The sequence below is a fragment of the Gymnoscopelus microlampas genome (assembly GCF_963454915.1).
Source record: "Gymnoscopelus microlampas genome assembly, chromosome: 10".
Taxonomy (NCBI): domain Eukaryota; kingdom Metazoa; phylum Chordata; class Actinopteri; order Myctophiformes; family Myctophidae; genus Gymnoscopelus; species Gymnoscopelus microlampas.
The window spans coordinates 32,561,599-32,585,149 of NC_139947.1; the positions used below are offsets into that span (position 1 = coordinate 32,561,599).

Below are 23,551 nucleotides of genomic sequence, written 5' to 3' on the forward strand. Positions count from 1 at the left end.
ACTGTTCTAAACCACTGTTTTAATCCTAAGAGTTTTCTGAAAATCTCATGTTGCTATATATAAAGTCTAAAATCTAAAATGACACAGATGGTTTCCCGATTTTAATGGGTTAATAGAATGTGAATGTGCAGGCTCACCGTAGTGTGTGACCAGTAGGAGTAGTCGAAGCTGAAGGACTTTGCTGGTTCCTTTGGTTGTTTGGGGTTGGAAATGACTGTTGGGAGAAAAAACAGATACATGTTACCACTAACATTTGGCAACAACAAGTGTGAAGATAAGATAACGGCCACTTCCTTTTATTTCCGGTTTAACTTCAAGCACTATGTACAGTGATTTTGTGCCATCATAGGCTTTTCTTTACTATTTTCATTACATTACTTTCATACTATGTTTATTAATGGATTAACATACATTGCCAGGATATGACAGCCCATGCATCAATACATTTAGTTCTGGGTACTGATTTGAAGATGAAATATTTTAGAAAAGGTTATGTAACCACTGGATTTGTAAAAACACAAAACATGTCTGCCTAATATAGTTCTACATCATGGACATGGATGTCATTCAAACATGGCTGATAAATATTGTCCATCAACTTCCTGTGCAATGAATCACAGCACTAACACAGATATATTTGGAACGAAAAGTCACACTTCTTTTTTCTTCTGTGAACTGAAAGCCAACTGCATGTGTGTAATAATCACTATCTTCACCCTTGATCTGTGTACTACAAGCAGCACTGCTTATTAACCACTTAAACATATACGTATACTTAAGACTGGCTCTACACTAACTATTCCTCCACTCCTTTTTCCCCCCTCTACACCAAATATTTTCAGTGAACATAGCCGATCTACAAGCTCACAGCGTGTCGCATTGCAAGCTAATGGATCTGCTTTTTTTTGCCAAATATTCAACCAAAAATAGGGGCGCTAGGGTTCATGTGGCTAAAAAGGAGACAATAGAACAGTGATAGTTAATGGTAAAGCATGTACCCTTCCCTTCCTGGCCAGCCGACCATCACCTGTTGTGTCCATGCACATGACATGACATGATGATGACACCACAACATTCCTGCTCTGTCCCAGCCGTTCCCTATGGCCACACAGACATTTCTTAATGAACAACAATCTGCAGCCATGTCTGGCATGTCATCCCTTTCAAACATGCTTGCTGGTCCCACGACACAGATGTACGAGCTTTCCACACCCAAGAGCAGACTATGCCTCTGCGGTGGTATTGGCAAAGGGGGGGGGGACAGGGAAAGGAAAGGGGAGACACACACAGCCAAAGGAATGAATGTACTGTAAGGTCTTTCTAGACTTTAGTTGTCCCCCCACATACAGTATACACTCAACACCCATATCCCTTGACAGACTGTGCCCGAGTTGGCTAAAGCTGCCTTGCACTCGGGCCAATTCAACGAGCTGGCTGGGGCCAGCCAGACTTAATGCATACCTCCACCATCAGAGCAGAAGGGGGTGGGGTAGGAGGAGGAGGAGCGGAAGGGTGAGTGGAAAAAAAAGGAGCAGACATGGCTGAAGTAACGGGCGTGCCCAGGACATAGCAACCATCTAAACAGACCAGCAATAGAAACAGAGGGAAAAACCCCACAGCCCAATTTACATTCAGGAATCAAACCACAGCAATGGCAACTCTGTGAGGGCATTTTGCAGCCTTTTCAGCGCTTTCCAATATAATCTCTGAATCACATCCTCAAAGCAATAATTAGCTCTTACATATGCAAATGTCCTGCATCGTCAAAGGGCCAATTACGAGCAGGTCTGTGACTCGCTCCTTGAGCTAAAGGGGGGCTTGAGAGCATTTTGCAAAGAGATGTCTCCTTTTAGAGTGAGTGTGAGTGTGTGTGTGTTTTCAGAGGATTTCAACGCACTGATCAATAATGCAGCGGATGCGGAGAGCAGGGGATTGCATATCGCCCTCCATGGGTCACATGCTGACAGAGAAGCACAGCGTGTCCTCAGAAACCTGAATGCCAACTGCTCCAGTCTGAATATGTGATGAACATGGCAGCTGCTGCTGCGATGAAATTCTAATCTTGGTAGGAAGCTAATAATGCAACCTAGCACAGGTAAAAAAACGATATTAACCCCCCCCCCCCCCCCACCAAGTGGTGCAGCGACTTCCATTTTGGGCACTGGAAGAGGAGACAGATAGACAACGAGAGAAGGGGTTGGGGGGGGGGGGGGGGGGGGCTATATAAAGCCCCGTTTCACCTTTGACCTGTCTCTAAAGGGAAACTGGAGCCAGGGGGTGAGGTAGAAATGTAGTACTTATGTTACTAACGCCCTTATTCCCCTTTCCTGGAACAATCCACAGTGGTTATTAATGAGAGAGCAGGCAGGCTGTTCCACTGCCACCGAGGCCGCTTAGCAGTAGAACCTGGCTGATGATCAGACAGGTTCCCTGTGCCAGCAGCATAGATAGGGGCATGAAGGACACTGGTTTGACCATGACAGGGCCAGTTGGTACTGTACAGTATGCCCATGCCATGACAAGCTAAACTTACAATAGGAAACAGGGCAACACGCCAATACAGCATAGCATGAGCTTCAATATCTTGGGACACATGTGTCGGGGAGCAAGAAGTGGGACGAAGGAACTGGGGGGTTAATCATTATGGGGATAATGTGGGACAGGATGGTGACATAAAAAGAAAAACCCATCTTCTTAACGTCCTCCATTTCTTGTCCTGCTACAGTACATCCCTTTTACATGATCATTATTAAGATAAAGGAATAGCGTCGAGCATTACGGCTCTGATCCGTACACACCTGTTGGCTGCTCGTCATTATGTAGGAATTGAGGTTTATTATTTGGCTGCCCTTGTTATATGTCAATCTTGATAAGAGTGTCAACTAAATGCCAAAAAAATGTCAATGTAGTGTGAAATGGGACCCTGTGGCTTCGCTACATACTAGCAATCAGTGGGATAAAAGGATGGATGGTTGCTGTGCAGGCTGCATCGGTGAATGTGCACATTTCCTTCCATCCGCTCTGTGGTGATTCATGCTCACGACGTGGCATGAACGCATCTGCCCACTCCACCCCAGATAGCTGCCTCCTTGTCCATCTGCTCGTGCGTCATAGGAACAGGTCTTTTATAAGTCTATTAAAAAGGGTCTATTATAAGGACTTAAAAAGTACTGTGAAATCATGACAAAATTAATGCATACTGTACCAATCATGATAAATCGAGGGTGGTTATTTCATGATAAATGGAGGGCGGATATTTCATTTTGTTCCCCTATTCCATTCAGATTGCCTAAAATTGGCTTCCAAAGTTTAGAGACCATATTACACCAGTCCTCCACGACCTTCACTGGCTCCCGGTCAAACAAAGAATCCACTTCAAAATACTACTTAACACCTACAAGGCACTGAACAGTCTGTCTCCCCCCTACCTCTGTCCTCTTCAATATCCTCAAACGTCATATCCCCTCCCGCTTCCTCAGGTCTGGTGACGCAAACCTCCTTGAGGTCCCCAAGACCAAGTACCGTACCTGGGGCGACAGGGCTTCTGCTGCCCCAAACCTGTGGAATGCACTCCCCAAAACTCTCTGAGATGCCTCCACCCTCCAAACCTTTCCCCAGCTAACTCCACCACACGTTTTTCTTGTTGTTTTCTCATGAGAGATATTATTATACGTTTGCAGGACAAAATAGCACAAAACACAGCGTCCAATTGCCGTTAAACTTTGCACGCACATTTCCACTATAGGCCAAGGAAGAACTGCCACCTTAACTTTTTCAAACCGGCCTCATGGTGGCGCTATAACAGGTGAGGTCTCAACACAGCCCTGGGTAGGCAACCCGGCCTAGCGGGGATCTGCGCTCAGATGGGCGCACTTATCTACTTTCTTTTATTTTCACAAATAGCAAAATAGCAGATTGATCATGATGCGACGCGTTGTGTGATCTTGTAGAGCAACTATTTTTGTTATTTGATGCAGCTTAAAGGAGTAGTTCACCCAAAAAAAAAACGTATTTTCTATCAATTGCACACCAAATGAAGTCTTGAATTCATGGAGATTTTTTTGTTTTTGTTGCATTCCGAAGCCAATAATTTGATGACCGGCGGAGTCTCCAGTAGGAGACTTGCAGAGTCTCCTACTGACCGATGGCCTGGTCATCAAATTATGAGTGGGAAAAAATAAAAATAATCTCAATCGCCAACTGGCCTTGATCAGTGTGAAGTTGAGAAATTAGTAAATCAGATCCACATGGCCTTGTTTGTGACAGTGCACCACACACACATATATATATATCCTACTTTTCCCCTCTGTCTCAAACCATCTTAAGTAATTTAACTCACGCACAGTTTATTTCTCTTATAAGAGAATCAAAAAACGCAATTGCATGAGCTGACGCTCAGATACAACATATCTCTAGAAACAATGTCAACCATCTAACTGCTTTCTATTTATGGTTGATAAATATATTCCACGTAGAATCATATCTTGCATGTTAAAATGGCCAACGCATCCTTCTGCCTAATGAGCAACGTCGTCACTCTGCCCTTCTCAACCATGGCAACAGGTATGGGACCAGATTCTGGTTGCCATAACAACCTCAACGTGACACAAGTGGGGATGCAGCACATGCATTCTGTTGTCTCTCGCCTCAATATTTAATGCACTAATGTCCATGATTCTTTTTTTACATGACATATTCCATAAGCAAACATCAGAAACACCTCTTGTGCATTAAAACCTTTTTGTGTCTTTGTGATAAACGCAAGAGTAGTAGTTACACCCGTAAATAGCTGTACGTGAGTGCCAGAGTCTCTTCCTTACTTATCTAGGACGTTTTTTCTTTGAAATACAAAGTACTAGTTGACTGGTCCTACTGTATACCAGGTTAGCATAACCTTCATTCAGCCATGAGAACAGAGAATAGAGCGCTATCAACGCTGTGTCCCCCGAGAACTGTTTACTGTACATATTTTTCTTTTGGATTACAACTATTTTATATGATTGTTTTTGCATAGTATTGTATATTTGTCTGTCACTAAATGTTTCAATTAATTGAACACACAGGACCCCAATGGAAACAAGCCATAGTGCTTTCTTCGGTTCAATCCTTTTAGCATTGTATTTGTATTAAACTGTACTTTTTTTTGCAAAATGTTAAGTATTCAATCAATCAATGTCATCATAAGGTCATTATGTTACAACTCCTATCTCCCTTTCACTCAAATGGATGACAAGTTTGACAACTCTGCAAGTCTGAGACTGTGAGTGGGGAAGCTCATTTCAAAATCAGGAGAGTTTCATTCACTGCTAACAGAGAGATGCAAGCTTCTGTTCTAGCGTCCTGGCTCTGTGGGATGGCAGGTTATGGGGGGGATGTCAAATGTTTATCCTTCCCCATCCCCAGCGATCTGGATGATCAGATCAGCTCCTCTTTCCTGGCCAATAAGGTGCCAGGACTCCCCAGGAGCTCTCCATTTCAAGGATGGGTGGATACCAGTTAACTAACCACATCCTGCTATCTCAAGAACAACGCACAGCTGGATGTGACTGGCAGACATTTTGTGTCCAGGCCTTTGTCACAAGGACAATGTGAAAAGGGAAAACTATGCCCCCAGTAATTGGCTCGTTAGAATGTCTGGGAGCACCAGATGGGGACTAAAAGCTACCCCCATTCACCTGAGACTAACAGGCAAGTGGGGCCTAAAATGGCTGAAAATGTCTGCCTCTCTTCTCCAATGACCCTCTAAAGTGCTTGCTGTCTAGCTTGAGTCGATCAATAGCTGCAACTGAGAGCACTGCCCTACGTCAGAGACTGTGCAAAGATTAATTTAATAAATTGCATATTTAAGAACAAAAGAAAGCAGAGCAAACGTCTTAAATGCTGCAATGAAAGGACCCAGACATTCATTGAAATAATATCTGTGCAGCATTGTCATTACCATATGTGCCCCTTTCTGCTAGGCTGAGGAATTTTAATTACTTCCCTGGGGTCTGTGTGCATATGTGCAGCAGTGTGATGTAACAGTTCACCGTAGGCACCATATATTATTTTTGGTGAATTCTCTTGGTCCCACTACAGCTCAATATCATCTATTTTGACATGCCATGATAACTGCACACACCTACGTCCTACGTCACAGTTTATCCATGACTGGTGCAGCAAAACAGGAGCTTAACATGCACAGATGCTTTTACTTTCACCCAAGCATCATTAATACCGTTCCTCGATCTTAAAGAGGAAACAGAAAGGGTTTACGGGGCACATTCTTGACGGACACTCTCCACATGTTACATTCAGTCTGTTTGGCAAGAGCCTGCAAGAAGGCTGGGTTGTCAGGGCCATACAGCACAGGTGTCGGAGAGTTCTCACTGGCCGCTCAACGCTAAGTGCTAAAAGTAGCATCTGAGCGCTGCTGCACAACTCGACAAACAGCTGAGACCGCTGCAGCCAAAACACAGCAAACCCGACATCTCCAAAACAGAAACTGTGGCATGTGGTATATGGATTACCTCCTTTGGATACAGCACACACATGCACCAAGTGCAGTAAACCCTGCACAGCCCTGGATTCGAGGGCACAACATAAAACAATAGCTATGAAAAAAAAAAGAAAGAATGGGGACCGCTCCTGCCAAAAAGCTTGGATCTTTCTGGCCTAAGATGGTTAAGAGTTTAGTAAGCTTGGGGAGCTGTAAGAAACTTATATTCCTAAGCTCAGAGGTGTTGAGTCAGACCGGGGACAGTACCCACAGGGAGGACCAGACGTCAGACTATGAGAAAGTTTAATCCTATTAATGTTAACAGCAGTACATACTATTTCATTAGTTGTGCCATTACTTCAGAGTAATTATTTTAACTCTAGGGGGAGGCACTGAATTCCCACCCCTAGACGAATTGTCCATTTCTACTCAGAAAGCTGATCACGTCATTTCGCCCTTTCCAACAGGAGAGAGGAGAGAGGGAGGGAGGGGGTAAAGGCACAGGAAGACACCAGAACAATGCATTGAATGCAGGGTATTGCAGTTGACTACAGAGCCTGCAAAACACATTAGGTAATCTGTTATGACAAGCCTTTATGTGGCCCGTTCCCCTCCATCAAGGACAATGACCCTTTTCGCATGGATGTGGCCCTAACCAATTTGATTACTTTATAAAATAAATGTTTGTCGACAGGCTGAAATAAAAGATGTAGAAATAAAAATGAAAGTACAGTTTAATACAAAGGGGCCAGTTCCAAATTGCAGCCACCTGTAAGTGCTCTTAGTAACAACGTGATGTTGTCGGTAATGCAGCCCCAGTTGTGTCACCCCCTTTATATATATGTATACAGCATGTTGAATTGTTACAATTATGTTTCAAAATAATTTAAAAAAAGTTAAAATAAAAACTTTCTATGAAGGAGCATTTTGCAAGACGCTGAAGTCAGCAGCACAATTTCCTCTCAAACCCCCACCTTACGTAGACCTCTGCAAGGAGGCAGAAACCTTTATGACAGGTTAAACCTTGTCATAAAAAGGCCACCACTTAAAGCTACACTGTGGTGTGTTCTACCTCAGATTTGAACCCAGGTCTCCTGTGCAAGTGCTGAAATGTTTACCGCTGAGCTAATAGAGCCGGTCTGGTTGCTTTTGGAAGAAACAGAATTTTGACCTTCAGGTCAAAATGTTTGTCAAACTAGAAAACAGGATTGTGTCCATGTCCAACCTCAATAGAGGAGCAGGGAGAGCAGATACAACCACCCCTATTGTATAAGTTATATTGTATTATATTGTAACACAATCTACCATACAGATTGGACAGAATAACATTTTATTCACTAAATAAAATGACATAATAGAGCATTAAACGCCAGAAGCCACATTTAAAAAACAATAGAGCTTTAAGCACCAGAAGCCCCATTTCAAAAACAACAAAGCCAATCTACAAGGTCACGTGGTGCATCGACATCGTGTTGTAAGCTTGTAGATTTTTGGATTTCTTGCCTACGACATTCTCAAAATAGGGACGCCAACTTGAAAGAGGTTAATGCACTCACAATCTCCAATAAAAAGGAAGCTTTTTTTTCTGAGACAACTATTCATGACCATAATGGCCTACACAGTATATGGGTAGCCCTAATATTATTAGCCCTATATAACAGCCCTTCCTTTCAGAGATATCCCTATCACAGAGGACACAAGGCTAGTTGGAGTTGTCTGTCAATAGCTGGCTCCAAACCACTGGGAAAGGTTGCAGCGGCCTGGCCTGCTGGCCAGCTGCTCCATCCGCGTACACCGTCTATTTATACAGCAGCAGCAGATGGCAGCTGGCGCTTCACATGCCGACAGACTGTCAGTGACAGGAAGGAATGGGCAGATTTCAGCCACACAACCTTTCCGCCACACTCCTTGCCTCACCGAACGCTGCTCCCACGCTTTGGGACATTTTGATAGCTAGCTAGCAAACCGAGTGACCCCTGATATTAGCCGTTTACGCAGCCTCGCTGCTGGCCAGGACAACAGGGGCCATAGAAAGGCTTCTAGAAGCTACCAGACAGACAGAGAGAGAGAGAGAACATGCTAAGCCAGCAGCGCTCCATTCACAAGCTAAACAAACACAGCACTGCAACAAAGAGAGAGGGATATTAGGCTGTCTCTCAGGTGTTGACACGGAGCATTAAAGCCTTCATGGCACAAGACTGAAAGGAAATCAGAGCTGAAAGTGAAATGATAATAAAACTCTGAATGACAATTTTGGTTCACAGCAAATCCGGGGGCCTTTACTGTGTGTACTGTACGTACGTACGTACGTGCGTGCGTGCGTGCGTGCGTGCGTGCGTGCGTGTGTACTTGTTTGTCATTTTCACATCAACAGAACATTCACAAAATGATAAAAGATCCCCTAGTCAGTGTAACATGGCAGAGATTTGAGCGTCACAGCCATTGGGGAGGCAGTCCTCCTTCAAAAAGGGCATTCTTCACTCCTGCAGCAAAGGTCCCAGATCAATCAAAACATATCCAATGTGACAAAAGGGGGCCTGAGAGCTAGTTGCGCTTCCATAGCATCACAGGGCATTTTCCAGCTTAAAAATGACACCTGTGTTATCTGAACTCAAAGTTGCCATGACATGCCAAGCTGTTAACAAGGCACTATGCTAGAGATTTTAAATGAATGACATGGAAGGAATATTTCATAGTGTTTTTTAGCAGAAAATCTGTCTGGTAACTCTGGTTTAATAGTGGGACAAAGACCTTTTCTTCACAACTTTTGACGTGAAGGAACAATATTAAAAAGGTCATGTATAGAAAAGAAAACGTAAAAACAAATGATTAACTATTTTTCTTTAACAAATTAACAGTACGCAGCCACTGGAGAGATGTGAACGTCTTCTGCAGCTGTTTAACTCCACTATAGCCAGCACTTAAAACTAGATCCTTGTCCTGGAAAGCTTTTCCAGACATAAGCCAACGCAGGATAAATTGTCCATCAACACAAGTGCCAGGCCGAGGCAAGAGATCTCATTCCTAAAATGAAGTTGGACAGGAGCCCACTGCCATATAACTGTGTTATATCTGCAGTAGAGAGTAGATCAGAGTTTGTTCTTCTACATTCTACATACAGTAGACCAGTCTTGGGAATACCTGCCATATAAAAGTTATTTAGAATTTATTTGAGTTTAAACTTGGAAAACATAGATAAACTCCATCCAAAACTCAAGCCTCCACACAGCACAACATCCATCCCTGCTACACATCATATGCCCTAGGCGGAATGGCTGGACGTGGGCAAAAGTGGAGACCAGGCATTATAGACAAGGGAGGAAACAGCCCCTAACATTCACTTCTCACCATTCACTTCTCACAATAGGCACCCATTTTACTGAGCAGTGACCTGGATTTCCTCAACTAGCCTACGTACAGAAACCATAGCCTCTCTTTAAGTGCCCACTTGCTTTATGTAAACCTTGTGAGCAGCAAAAGACTAACCCATAGAATAGAGATTAATACTTGGACATTTATGTTATGTTTATTTGACAAATAATTGATAATGGTTCATTTAATAGAATAATCAATTCATAATCAAACCCTATTTTGGGGATGTCATTATAGGTAAAAAGTAAAAAAGGGGGAAATGTTCAAAATGTTGAAGATATCCCATCTACAAACACATCGCATTGTGAGCTTGTAGATCTTCACTATTCTTGCACACACCGTTATATGACCAACAACTTTTATCTAGCATCTTCTCTGCGGTAAAGGGAAATTGTGTGTGTGTCTGTGAGTTACACATGCATACTTGCTGTGTGTGCGCGCATATGAGCGTGCGCATGCGTGTGTGAGTGTGTCAGTCTCTCCTCTCAATAAGCTGCAGGGTATTAACACAGCACAGCAGCATGAGACAGAGGTTTCAAGGAGCCAACCAGAGGGAGGGAACACTCATCCAACTTATTAATTAAGGATTCGAAAATAATTCTTCCCTTTCCCCACCATGCTTCATGAATAATACAAAGTGAGCACAGTGACCAACACTATGCAGCTCGTGCCTGGACTACAGAGGGCTAGCTGCTAACCACTGAATTCAGCCTGTGGGAGGAAATGAAACAAGGTCTGGAAGGAGTGCTGTGTTGGTCTGAGTGAAAACAAACAGACACAAAACGAACTAAAAAACTGCATTCACTTTATTTTCAATGGCCATTTTAGCTCACTGAGGGTAACGAGCCAAAGTGCAGAAGAAAAGAAGTAAGCCAGGAACGCGATGACCTCAGAACAAGCGCACCATTATCTGCCTTTAGTCGCTGCTTGCATCATCAAGTCAGAGATGCGTGGAGATGGATGTGGGCTGCTGCTGTGAGCACAGTCTGATTTAAAGCAACAGAGAAAAAAATACACTGGACCTATATTGGTCTCTGTGTTAGAAACAAGAAAGGGTGAGAAAATAATCAATACTTGCAGCCGCAAGTATTGATTATTTTCTCAGCAAAATATTAAATTATTTCTTAAATTAAATGAACAAGCAACAACAAACTATTTTTGAAAATATAAAAAGAAATTACAATGCTAAATTTTACATTCACAAAAATGTATCATTTTATTAAAATTTAATATTTTCATAATCTATTCAATCGATTAGTTTGATTAACTGTTGCAACCATAAGCAAGAGTATCACATCCTACTGTACATCCATTGTGCGTAGACAGTCGGTGAATCTTTATCCACTGAACAAACACAATATAAATTATGACCTTAATGAGCAAGATGTACAGTCAGACGCCTTATCAATATTGCATGTCTTCCCCTTCCATAAGTTGCATACTGTAGGATCCTGCCACTCAAGAGGAAGTCATACCACAACGTTCCTGGTATATAGGTGCCTAAATGTGGATATCCATTCTGTAGCATTTTCATTCTCGCTGCTGTGTGAAAAACTTTTTTTAGCCATGCATTTCCTATCACTCAAATTACACAGGCGACCAACGAGGTAACACACCGAAAAATGAATAGACATGGAGAGTCGAGAGACACACACAAACAGAAACTCCATTAACTGGCCTTCTTCCATCTAGATTCACAAGAATTACCGAGTGATGTTATGAGATCAGTCCTCACAATTACGACTTATGATTTAGGCAGCCTCAAACTGGGACATATCTTAAAAGTTTGTTGGAGTAAAGTCGAATTTCACCAGACTAATTGTCTATTTTGTGTTTTTTTTGCAAAACACACTTAACGTTGTACCTTCTTAGGTGGGGGAAGAGTTAATAAAGGACTTGTGGGCTAAACACTGGCCTTTCACTTGAGTAATATTAATAAACCAAATGGATAGTGCTGTCTGCAGGCAGGCAGCTACTGTAATCCAAGTGCAGGTCTCTAGGATCAGATCCCAAAGTGCATCCATCTACTGTAAGGGACACTGGACAGTGCTTCCAATCCACACACAAGAGGACAATGAAAAAGAGACAACAGCTTTATCTTTTTTTCCCCCTTTGGCAAAACTGTGTATATATTTCACGCATTTCTAAGCCTTGAACGGTGTGACTGAAATCCCATCACTCCTGGCTGGCCGGGCGGCTGTGTGCAGAGCGATGCCCCCCCCAATCACGCTCTCCCGCACGTGACTCATGCTTGTGCACGACTTTCACCGTCTCTGCCGCTACGACAATTCACCCCCCTCCCCCTCTCAAGCCAGCTCCTCCCATCATCATATCCTCTGCTCTCCTCTCCCCTCATATCCCTCATCTTTGGGGAGAGGTGCACACAGTCTTGTGTATATAATATATACACACACATACGCAAACTAACTAACTAACGCACAGAGACTCAATTACCTGAAGGAACTGATAGTGAGCTAAAAATACTGAGGGGCCATGTACAATATAGGAAAATATCTCACTATAATACAAATGTGGGGTGATGCATTTTTGCTGCTTGCTCAGCTACCTACTTAACATGCAAACTAAGAGCTTCATCATAACTGTCAAAATATCCAAAAGACTACAGACCAAAGCAATATAATACTTGGTAAATCTCAAGGTGCATCATTAATCAGGGCAGCAGAATACATTTCATGTTTCTGTAAACTGTAAGCTGGCATAGTTTCATAGTTTCATGAGGATTCGTGTAGGTTTATTCACCAGGTGCACACACGGTACAATCTGAAAGGTAATGAAATCCACCTGTTTTGTAGAACTGTACATCTTTTTCATTATTTCCGTCTCATGTCTTGCCAATCCCTGAGCCCTGTGGTGAATTACCTGCCAAACGCTTCACCAGGCAGGCACACCTTCTACCTCGTGATTGTTGTGTCAACTACACACTTACCTTGTACGTTTGAAGTATGCGAGTGCAGATACTAGGATAATTGGTCAACTTTCTGTTTCTTTGTTTGATTCTATAAGCTTACTTCAAATTAAGGTACACCTATGCAATCTCAAATTTGTCACATATACCAAGCAAGCCCATCACTGGATTGATGCTGGGGTGAAATCAATCCAAAGTGAAGCGATGCCGTAACAAAACTCTGCATATCTTAAGTATTGGCTTCCCGGATATGTGTAAACTGAAACTAAATGGAGAGGGTGGTGAAAAGTCAACACAAGTGAGGAGTGTGAAAGCCACAAGGGGTGTGTGGTCAGCTAGAGAGCAAAAACAGCAATGTACGAGAGCATTTATCACTTTACCCTTCTGACCTCTGCCTGGGCAAGTGAATTCCAGGACATACAGTACCATATTCCTTCCTGGTGCATTTAATGTGTACCAGTAGAACCAACATCTGTACACTCTCATAGTAACAATAACACTCAGGATGTTATGCTGTAGGGCTGCTCAATTAAGACTGATGTCCCCAGGGCACTATACTGTACTTGGTCCACTCCTTTTTTCACAGTACACCAAATCTCTTCACAGAAAGAAAAAGTTAATCTACAAGCTCACAACATGTTGTTTTGCCCCCAGTTTATAGAGACAGACAGACAGTCAGAAGATAGATAATACAAACAAACACACATACTGTACACACACACATCTTTGTTAAGCTTCTGTATCCGACTTCAGTTGGATAAATGGTTGACTGTGTACAGTGTTTCATTGAAACAGACAGAGTGCAAATGGGATCATGAGACCATGTGCGCATCACCTCACTCCTGTGGTGCGGAAATTACCCCAAATCATGTGCTTCTGATCAACATACACAGAATAACACTTTGAAATTCATGGAACTCGCAGGTGATAGAACAGCTGATAGTATCAGCAGACCACATCATGTTATAAATAGTTTGCAGAAAAATAAGTAAACAGCAGCACATGGACCGGATTGTGTCTTGACCTAAATTCACAAGATCTAAATCATCCCATCCTAACAACTTTCCTGACCATCCCAATTAAGTAATAAACAAAGAGAAGTAAGCCTCCCATAGCTCGACATCATGTCGGTCAGTGAGGAATGCATCTCTGATGATCACCAACTAGTGTGTGTGTGTGTGTGTGTGTGTGTGTGTGTGTGTGTGTGTGTGTGTGTGTGTGTGTGTGTGTGTGTGTGTGTGTGTGTGTGTGTGTGTGTGTGTGTGTGTGTGTGTGTGTGTGTGTGTGTGTGTGTGTCATGCTCCAAAACAATCACAAGCATGACGATCAGTCGGGCAGGAATGCGACACCCTGAGTGTGTGTGTGTCTTGGTGTAACTACAAGGGTCAGCAGGATTACAGTGGGCAGGGCGTGGCAACCTGAGGCATGCAGGAGGATTACTGGCCTTAATCAGGTCAATCAGCCCTGTCTGTCTCCACAGAGTTCAATGGTAAGAAGATGACCTTCCATGTGCAACACCCCTGCTCACAATCTGCCTTGGTCTTATCCTGTCACTTTGCTATTCAGTGAGACCCTCAACCATTACCCCACACATGCAATCATAGAGGGGGGGAGCGTATCTATGTTCCCCGCTTACAATAACCCTAAGGTAAGCGACTAAGCGGGGAACATAGAACCCAGGGAACATAGGGATGACCCGATGGAGGGCTACAGTATGTAGGGCTGAACAATTACATAATTATTGATCAGCCAGACTGTTTTGCTAGATATTATGATCATCAAGACTATTTATTGGTCATGATGACTTGGGGGGGGGGGGGGGGGGGGACAAAATTCCCTTCACTTTTGCATACATCCTCAGGCCCAAGTGGCCTTCTAAAAAGGTGATGATGCCAAATGTTTTGGGGTTCAACGGCGATCCCGATCTTGGAGAGTCCATCGATAACCGATCAATTAAAAAAAACATTTAACAAATAGAACAAAAAACAAACAACCTTTTGATAGATCATTTATATACACAAACTTAAATATGAACATTAATTATACAATGAATAAGCAAACACATAAATATTAAATACAAATAAATGTCATACATTTATTTAACTTTTCTTTTGCGTAAGTGCCCATACCGATGTCATCAAATGGCGATATATTGGCAAAACTGGTCAGGGTCTAATCGAAACACGATCAACTAGAAAGGTACGCTCCTCAGAGTGCAGATCTCTGCCAGACTGGGTTGGCTCGTGCTACCCACAGCCCACAAACTTTGGAAGTCAATCGTAGCCAATGGGAATGGAATATGAAACATCTAGCAGATACTTCTTAATCACAAACAAGTGTTTTGCAAAAAAATGGGGGGAAATTTTGTTTAGAAATGGGCATGACCTATATTAATCCAGGGGAAAGATTTTGACTGTATGACCTACGGTTAAAGATGTATATTCCAAAACGTGAATCTGTCTGTTACAGCACCACCAATGCCATGAGGCTGATTTGAAAGATTTGGGGCAGAGGTTCTTCCTTGGCCTACTGGGAGTGTGTGCGTTCAAAGTTTTACGCAGATTGGTCCAACAGTGCCTGAGATTAGCTGCTCACAGGCACACAAACAAATAGACAAACAGGGGCAAAAACATAATCTCTGTTTCTCGGCCTGGCGGAGATAATTAATACACAATTACACATCTATACATTAAATATAATTTGGAAGGCAATGGTGGGCCTTGTTCGATCCTTATCTGCAGGTGATCTTTAGGGCATCTTTCCCTTAGCTGGCGCTGAGAGGAAACTCAGCAGAATTGTATCTGAGAGGTAGACTTGACTGATACAGTGACCTGACCTTCCCTAAGCACCATCATGAGATAATGTAACATTCAGGAGCTTTGCCACTTCCTGCTCAGAGAGGACAAACCATCGATGGGTGGGCCCATATCATCCATGAACGGACCATTCAACATAGGGCTGGGAAAGGGGAAATATATCAATATAATATGTTGATATCATGATGATCTCAGACAAGATGTCATCTGGGATATTGTAATATCATGATATGGTATGAGTCTTTTCTTCATTTTAATCACATGAGCTCTATTTGAAACTTTTGAAAATGTAAAAAAAATAGCTAGATAACTAGTTTTTGAAAAAAATTAAACAATGTAACAGGTCAATGAGCAAGCAATGTGTCAAAGATGTGCATCCAATTTACACAGCTTTGTTCAGTGCTGTTGGCCTGACATAACAGACATAACATAGACCAACAATCTTCTCTTTAATGTAGTCATCAGCCTCATTGGGCTGTACATACATGAGTAACTGCTCATTGGTTGATAGTTAGAACATAACACATGGGTTACATAACCAGCCCAAGAAAGACCAATGTGGTGCACACATCAGGGTCCTAATGAAGGCTGGCTTTTGAAGTCGTGGGGTTCTCTCACATTTGGAGGAGCAGTCCTGCTAACGCAAAAGCCTAGCTTGTTACCGGTAATTGCATTTGCTGTGGTATGTCTGAGGGTGTCTGCTGAAAGGGGCCTTTACTTAGTTCCAAGCCTGTTCTTGGAGGCCTTGGACACCTCTCCTGCACACTGGATAATCAAGTTACCGCGTCCTCCAAGCACGGTGGAGACTGGAGAGAGCGAGACAGTGAGAGAAGCATATCCTACCCTTGCACCCACACAATCTTTGTTCTACTGAGGTACACAGTACACACACACCAAAACATATCATGCCGTTGAGCACATGGCAACAATGAGGGGAATGTCATGGCCTCATCCACACAGCCGCCAAGCATCTACAGTACAACCTGACCAAGCAACTATACATTTAACACCCCAAATGTACCAGAACAGCTCTCAGTCCCACGTTATGCTAGCCTTCATTAGGCTAATAGTACTAAAATAAACAAACAAATGCTAAAGGCTGTAAAGAAACTAAAGACAAAAGACTACCTATGTCGGAAATGGCAAATATCTTATGATGATTGGATCCATATCATAAAATGGCTTACTCGTTTTGAAATTCAAAATTACGGTATACAATTTTAGCTTTCAAGATGAAAACAATATGAATATGTCTATGCATCACCCAAGCCTTGACAGTCTCGGGCCTTTCAGAACAAACAGCTGCTGGAAGCGTTTCAGCAAAAGAACCAGTAGGGGTATGGCCCATGTAAACAATGCATGAGGAACGCAAGTAAACCATAAGCGACTGACCTAGAGAAAGAGCGTATTTTCTCACAAGTCACAACACATCATATCATCTGGGCTGTGTGTGTGTGTTCATAGGTGTGTGCACGTGTGTGTTTGCGACACAAGCGAGCCACAATCGCTCATCACGCTAATAAGACAGCATTCTCAGCATACCATCTGCAATGGAGTGCTGATGAAGGGAAGAGTATGGCTGCCTGCCAGCCTCCCATTCTGCTCTGCAATCTGCCCATGTGATAGGAGGAGGTACTGTAGAGTAGACACTACTGCAGCCTCCTCTCTCTCTCTCTCTCTCTCTCTCTCTCACTTACACACTACCCCCACCAAAAAAGAAAAGAAAAACACTGCATATTCTACTGCAGCTCTGCTACAAACCTCAAGTCACCCTCCAGCACCTCAGGGTGTCATTGGCATGATGAAAACCCAGGGATCTGATGCTATATGAACCCAAAAGTACTAGGGATTTGACAGAAAGCTTCTCTTTGGAGGAGTTTGAGAGATAAAGGACAAGTGAGGCGTATCTGGTAGGAAAGGCCTGATCTTATGTTAGATTCATATGGGCTTAGTCTAATGGGGCTGATATGATTCCAGTGACAGAAAGAACAAGCCCTAGGCAAACACATACATGGGATCCTGTTTTAATAGAACAGGTTTCTCACAGGGTCTCTGGCAATGTATTTTTACTGCGTGGGCTCTGTAGGAGGCGAGCCGTATAGAAATGGGTCTGTCTGCCTGCCTGTCTGTCTGTGAGTTTGTCCGGGGATAATCTCACAAACCGCTGGACCGATCAAATGTCACAATTTCTTGTGCATGCTGCCAACAGGCCTACATCAAGTAATTACCTCCATGCATTGTTTTTTTCATCATACTTAATGGTGATCAGATCGAGTTGAAACCTGGCCCAAACATGCATACATCATGGCTGACTGACGTCAGAGTGGCCACATGACGTCCGAGATCCACACGGGGGCTACACCGTAATAAGACCCTGTCTTGTTATTGGGTCATTTAACGTCTCTAGGGTAACCTGACGTCAGGGAGATGGTATTGATCCAATGCTTTTTAATGAGACACGCAACAATGTGTTTGGGGTCAGCTAAGCTTGCCATTTGAAATGGCAAGTGACTCACAGTAACAGGTTAACAGGCTGAATCTGTACAAAACATGTGTAAGCCCTGTAGTTTTGCCACAGATATCCTCTGGCCTTTCACACAAATACAATTATTACCACAGAAGCACATGGCACATTTAGCCAACACAAACCTATATTCAAATGAGTAGGATGATTGAGTAACAAAGTGTGGAAACAGTTTTTTCATGACTATAGAGTGATGGATTGGTTTATCTGATGTCACGGGCATAAGCACCGCACCGCTATTGAATTATTATAAGAAAGTATCTAGACAAATTGCAATATGGATTTTTATTATTATTATTTGAACATGAGCTTTGGAGACAGAATTCAATTAAATGAATCAAGTCCCCAATGGAACATTAAGTTATTTAATTTTTTTTAGTTTGTTTGTTTTTTGTTGGGGGAGTCATATCACACATACAGATATGTAAATCCAACAGTCTAACTGAAACATGACATTGCCAAGTTTAGTTATCAGAAGGAGCCCAAGCTCTGGGCAGCATATTAAGTGTATCTATTGAGCGTCCATCTTAATCATCGATCCAGATTATATGCTGTCGGAGGGGAGACAAATTGCATTGGCTGACACTGCAACTGAATATAAAGTAAGGTCATTTTCCTTACATGCTCCCTCCACATTAAACAATACATCTGCGAAGGTTAAACTCCATATTTGTATTACTTCTCAATCTCCCATGTTTTTTTGAAAATGTAATTACCGTGAATATTTATTTAAAATGGCCAACTTTTGACCAAAAATCTGCAACTGTCATACAGCGTACTGTCCTTTAAAATGGAGCTATGTGCCGAGAAGGGAGTGTGTGTTGCCAAACTATATGTGCAAACTACAGAAATGATAAAACCATGTATAAAACTACAATAACTATTATTGCATTCTGCAACACTGCATGGGGGAGGGGCCCAAAGCGGAGACTGTTTGGTGACCTCCCTGTCCCCCACAATGGACTAACTCAGCGTTTCTCACACTGAGACTCCTCAGGCATGCACCCCTTTCAAAAGGAGGAGGAATTTCACTCAGTATGCCTTTTATTCCCTTTCAGGCTGTTTGTTCCTCAACCGTCCACCATTCAGTTTGCTCATTCTGCTGTTCGCAAATAAGACCCCTGAAGCAAGAGCAGACAGGAGATTGTATGACGTACTGAAGTGAATTGGTACTACACGGCAGGGGAGTATAAACTTGGAGAATAGTGTCACTATGTAGATAGCATGTGTGTGTGTGTGTGTGTGTGTGTGTGTGTGTGTGTGTGTGTGTGTGTGTGTGTGTGTGTGTGTGTGTGTGTGTGTGTGTGTGTGTGTGTGCGTGTTTTACTCACTGGTGGAGTTCCCTTGCATCTGAATGATGCATTTTGAGTCCTTGCCCGTCTCCCTGGAGTTGAAGGGCCGAACTCGAACGCAAACTTTTACAGACGCCCCCGACATGGTTGCAGTTCAGGACGTTCACTTAAGATTCCAAATATGTCCCTCCTGCAAGAAGTATAAAAACATTTGTGTTTGCATGAATAACATAACACTCACAACAAACACAATACAATAGTGTGACAACACACTCAACAACTAACAGAATGAAATAGTAAAAACAGCTTGTATCTGTCCAGTCCAGGGTACATTCCATTATAGTCCCCACCATACATAGCTTTATTCCTATATTCCATTTCCATTCATAACAGCCTACAACAAACATGGCCGACCAAAAGCACTGGGGATATTTTTCTTTTGGTAAAAAATAATCAAGCAAATCTTTCACCATTCAAATACAGGCAGCAAGTATTTATCAACTTTACAACGTATTTAAATCTGCCTTGTGTTCAAAAGAAAACGGCCTGCCAGTTATGTCCATAAGAGCAGCTCGTCATGGCCATGCAACTACTGATCATACTACAATATACAGTAAGTCAGTCTTCTTTACAATTGATAATAAAGCTGTACTTCTTGGGTCCCATCATTACCACATAAATAAATATATTGTTCATCGTGTCCGTGCAGTCAGCCATACTTGCTAAAGCATACGCCCATGAAATTCTATCTACCCTATTTGGGTAGATAGGCAAAAGTCAGAGAGAGAGAGAGAGAGAGAGAGAGAGAGAGAGGGAGGGAGGGAGGGAGGGAGAGGGAGCTAGACAGGCCTGCTTTACCTATAGTATTGTCCTAAGCATAAAAGAAAATGTTATATTTTTGTCACATGTAAAAAATGTCATGCCCCCGCCCCCCCCCCCCCCCCCAACACACACACACACACACACACACACACACACACACACACACACACACACACACACACACACACACACACACACACACACACACACACACATATGATGGGGGCCCCGAAGCTGTTTCCAGAACAGTACACCCCCTCACTTTAAAAACGGTCTTGATACATTGTTTCCATTCAGGCCTTGACAATTAGGAATGAAACAATGTAACTATTGGGTCCAGACTAGAGGTGAAACAAACATGTCACTCATCAGTGACAGACAGTGACAGTGGGGTGTGGAGGGATACGGATGTCTTCTTGGGGACCGTGATTTGTGTCATCAAAGGTTTATCTTAGTCAGACAGCCTTGGCCTCAACATCTATTCTACAGCATTCAGAAAGAACAGAAGATAACGCAGTGTGTCTACGGGGACAGCAGACAATTACTGTACTGTACACGTAAACAATATTATGTAAACGTAGGCTAAATGTATGTTTTCCATGTTATAAACGAGATGAGCAGCTGTCATTTTTGACTAAAGCCTCGTTTATACTTCACCGTGCGACACGTCTTATGCTGGAAAATAGCAGATCTGCAAGCGTGAGCTTGCAGATCTGCTATTTTTGGCGTCCAACTCCGTCATAATGGTGAAGTATAAATGGGGTTTCTTTAGGCATCAGGCAATGGGACAGGCAAGCAGTCCAGTCCTATAGTATCAACAGCCCTGAAAATCCAACACAGAGTAACAACCAACCCCCCCCCCCAAAAAAAAACACTTTCTGCCAACATTACAAACACAAAATACCGTTAAATGTTTTACTCACTTTAGCAGATTCTTCTCACGCAGGAAAAAACAGGAACACCGACCATATGACTGAAGGAAAGCAGGCGGAAAACTAGTGGGCGTCAAAATGTGGTTTATCAGAATGTGCGAGCGGAGAAGATATGATGAAGTCCACTCTGATGAAAAACACCCATCATAGCAGCATGTTGTCCACCACCAGATGGGTTTCACTGCATTGGGTGCCTCTTTGGACGAGTTTATTTCCCCGATTGTTATAGAAAGCCAGGCCGTATATTATCTGCTGCACACCAGCGAAACGGAATTGATAGATTGCCTTGATTTACCGAAGAGATTACGTCAACTCCCTCTCCCCTGCTCTGATTGACAGCCTGGCGGACCAATGAAAGGGGAGCCGTCCGTGACTAATGGTTTGACGAGCCAATGGTGATCCTTTAATGAGAAGTTGTGTCTTTTTTTTTTACACGGTGGCCTATATATCCCATAGTCTGAAAGGAGGATGGTCGCGCTGTGATAGGCTATTTTGGTTGTCAGGCAACGCGGCTGACGCGAGGAGACGACCATCATTGCCCTGTAGGCCTGCGTGCAGGGTTGCCATGTTCGGTTATTATAAGCAACTTTGAACTTGTTTTTCTGTTAAATTGCTTGAAAATATTGGTAGTTGCGGGTTGCATTTTTTTGGGCTTGTTTCTAAAGTGTAGTTGCTTATTTAGGCTTGCTTTCAAATGTTTTGATTATTATTTAAACCAGTGGTTCTCAAATGTTTTTGAGAACCACAGGGAGCATTTGTGTTTCAAAAACGTTTCAAATATTCCACATTTTATTGCAAGTGAGTTTGACAATAGCAGATCTACAAGCGATGCGACGCGTTGTGATCTTGTAGATAAAGTGCTCATGTCATGTGCATGGCCTATTGCTCCTTTGGGATTGTTTTCATAGACCTGGTTGCTTGTTTGTCTCGCACAACCTGGCAATACTGCCTGCTTGGGACAGTAGCGATAGCGGTACCATGTATGTTTTATACGGGTTATCATTGCCACATTTAAAAGAGGAACGTGGAAAGTCATCTAAAACTTGTTTTCAATCTAGAGTTAACGCTGAAGTACGGTCAATCTTAGCCATGGATCCAAGACAGTCATCTGCCATGACCGTCATGGATGAACTTCGACATAGTGTTGGCCCGTACATCTATATTTACGTTCAGATTTCAAATATAAAGTTCTTACCCTATGGCCACGGATGTTACACTTATGTTCGGGCCCTCAGAAGTACCCGTTTGTTCCGTATTGTTGAATAAAAAGCATTTTAATCTGATTGGTGGCCATTTCCTCATAGCTATAATGTATGAGAGTGCAATACACCTCCCAACCGATAGGGCCACGTAGTTAAAAGCATATGGAGAAAATGGCCACCGATCAGATTAAAATGCTGTTTATTGAACAATACGGAATATATGGGTACTTCTGGGGGCCCGTACATAATTGTAACATCCGTGGCCATGAAATACACAATTTATATTTGAAATGTTAATGTTTATGCAGATGTACGGACCAAAAAGGGAGAAAGTGAAAATACTATGTTGAAGATAATCCATGACTGTCACATAATATATGACAGTCATATATCGGGGCTAGAGTCAACGCTGAGATACGGTAAATCTAATTGCTTCTTAATTGTCACCAGACGATCTTGCATAAACAAACAGGCCTCGTATATAGTATGTCAGGCGCGCGTTTTTTAGATATACATCCAATGTGCGGATTATACATTTTAAGCATAGTGATTTTAAACTGAAGATGCTGTGTCTAATATCTATTCTAGATAGAAGTTTCATGACAACCAACAAACCAATCACAGCGGGATCATCCCTCCGAGCCATGGGATGTAGAGGTCTTGATTTTTTTATAACATTTTTTTTCGTGACGCCATACTGCAGGATTTCTCCTCACCGCTCCCCAGCTAGTGTTGCCAGGTTTTGCGAGAGAAACAAGTAACCGGGTTTATGAAAACAAGCCCAAAAGAAGCGATTAAGCGACACTTTAAACATACGTACGTTGGCTATTTGAAAATAGCCGATCTACAAGCTCACAACGCGTCGCGATGCCACGCGTTGTGAGCTTGTAGATCGGCTATTTCCAACAACAAAAAACAGTTGAAAAATGTTGAATATTTTTGTATACATTTTAACAACACTGTATGGGGGTCCGACATAAAATATTTTCAAAATGTTTGAGACCCACTGGTTTAAACAACATTAGGAAGCAAAACGAAATAAGCAACCACACTTTAGAAACAAGCCCCAAAAAACTATCTAATTTAAAAGCAACTTTAGAGAAAAACAAGCCCCAAGTCGCTTATAATGGGCGGACATGGCAATACTATCCCCAGCGCTGTCACCGCACTACCACCAGCACAACCAC

The 23,551-nt window shown here is 42.7% G+C and overlaps 1 protein-coding gene across 3 annotated transcripts in view; it reads right to left on the bottom strand.

The window, feature by feature from the left end:
• Positions 1-21,452, bottom strand: part of kif1b (kinesin family member 1B) — a 92,718-nt gene extending 71,266 nt beyond the window's left edge. For all 3 annotated transcript variants that reach the window (XM_084068670.1, XM_084068669.1, XM_084068671.1), the window contains exons 1-3: positions 21,154-21,452; positions 19,448-19,598; positions 138-214 (exon numbers count right to left, since the gene is read on the bottom strand). In XM_084068670.1, the coding sequence (XP_083924796.1) occupies positions 138-214; positions 19,448-19,553 (183 nt within the window). In that variant the 5' untranslated portion in view covers positions 19,554-19,598; positions 21,154-21,452. The remainder of the gene's footprint in view (positions 1-137; positions 215-19,447; positions 19,599-21,153) is intronic.
• Positions 21,453-23,551: the final 2,099 nt, after the last annotated feature.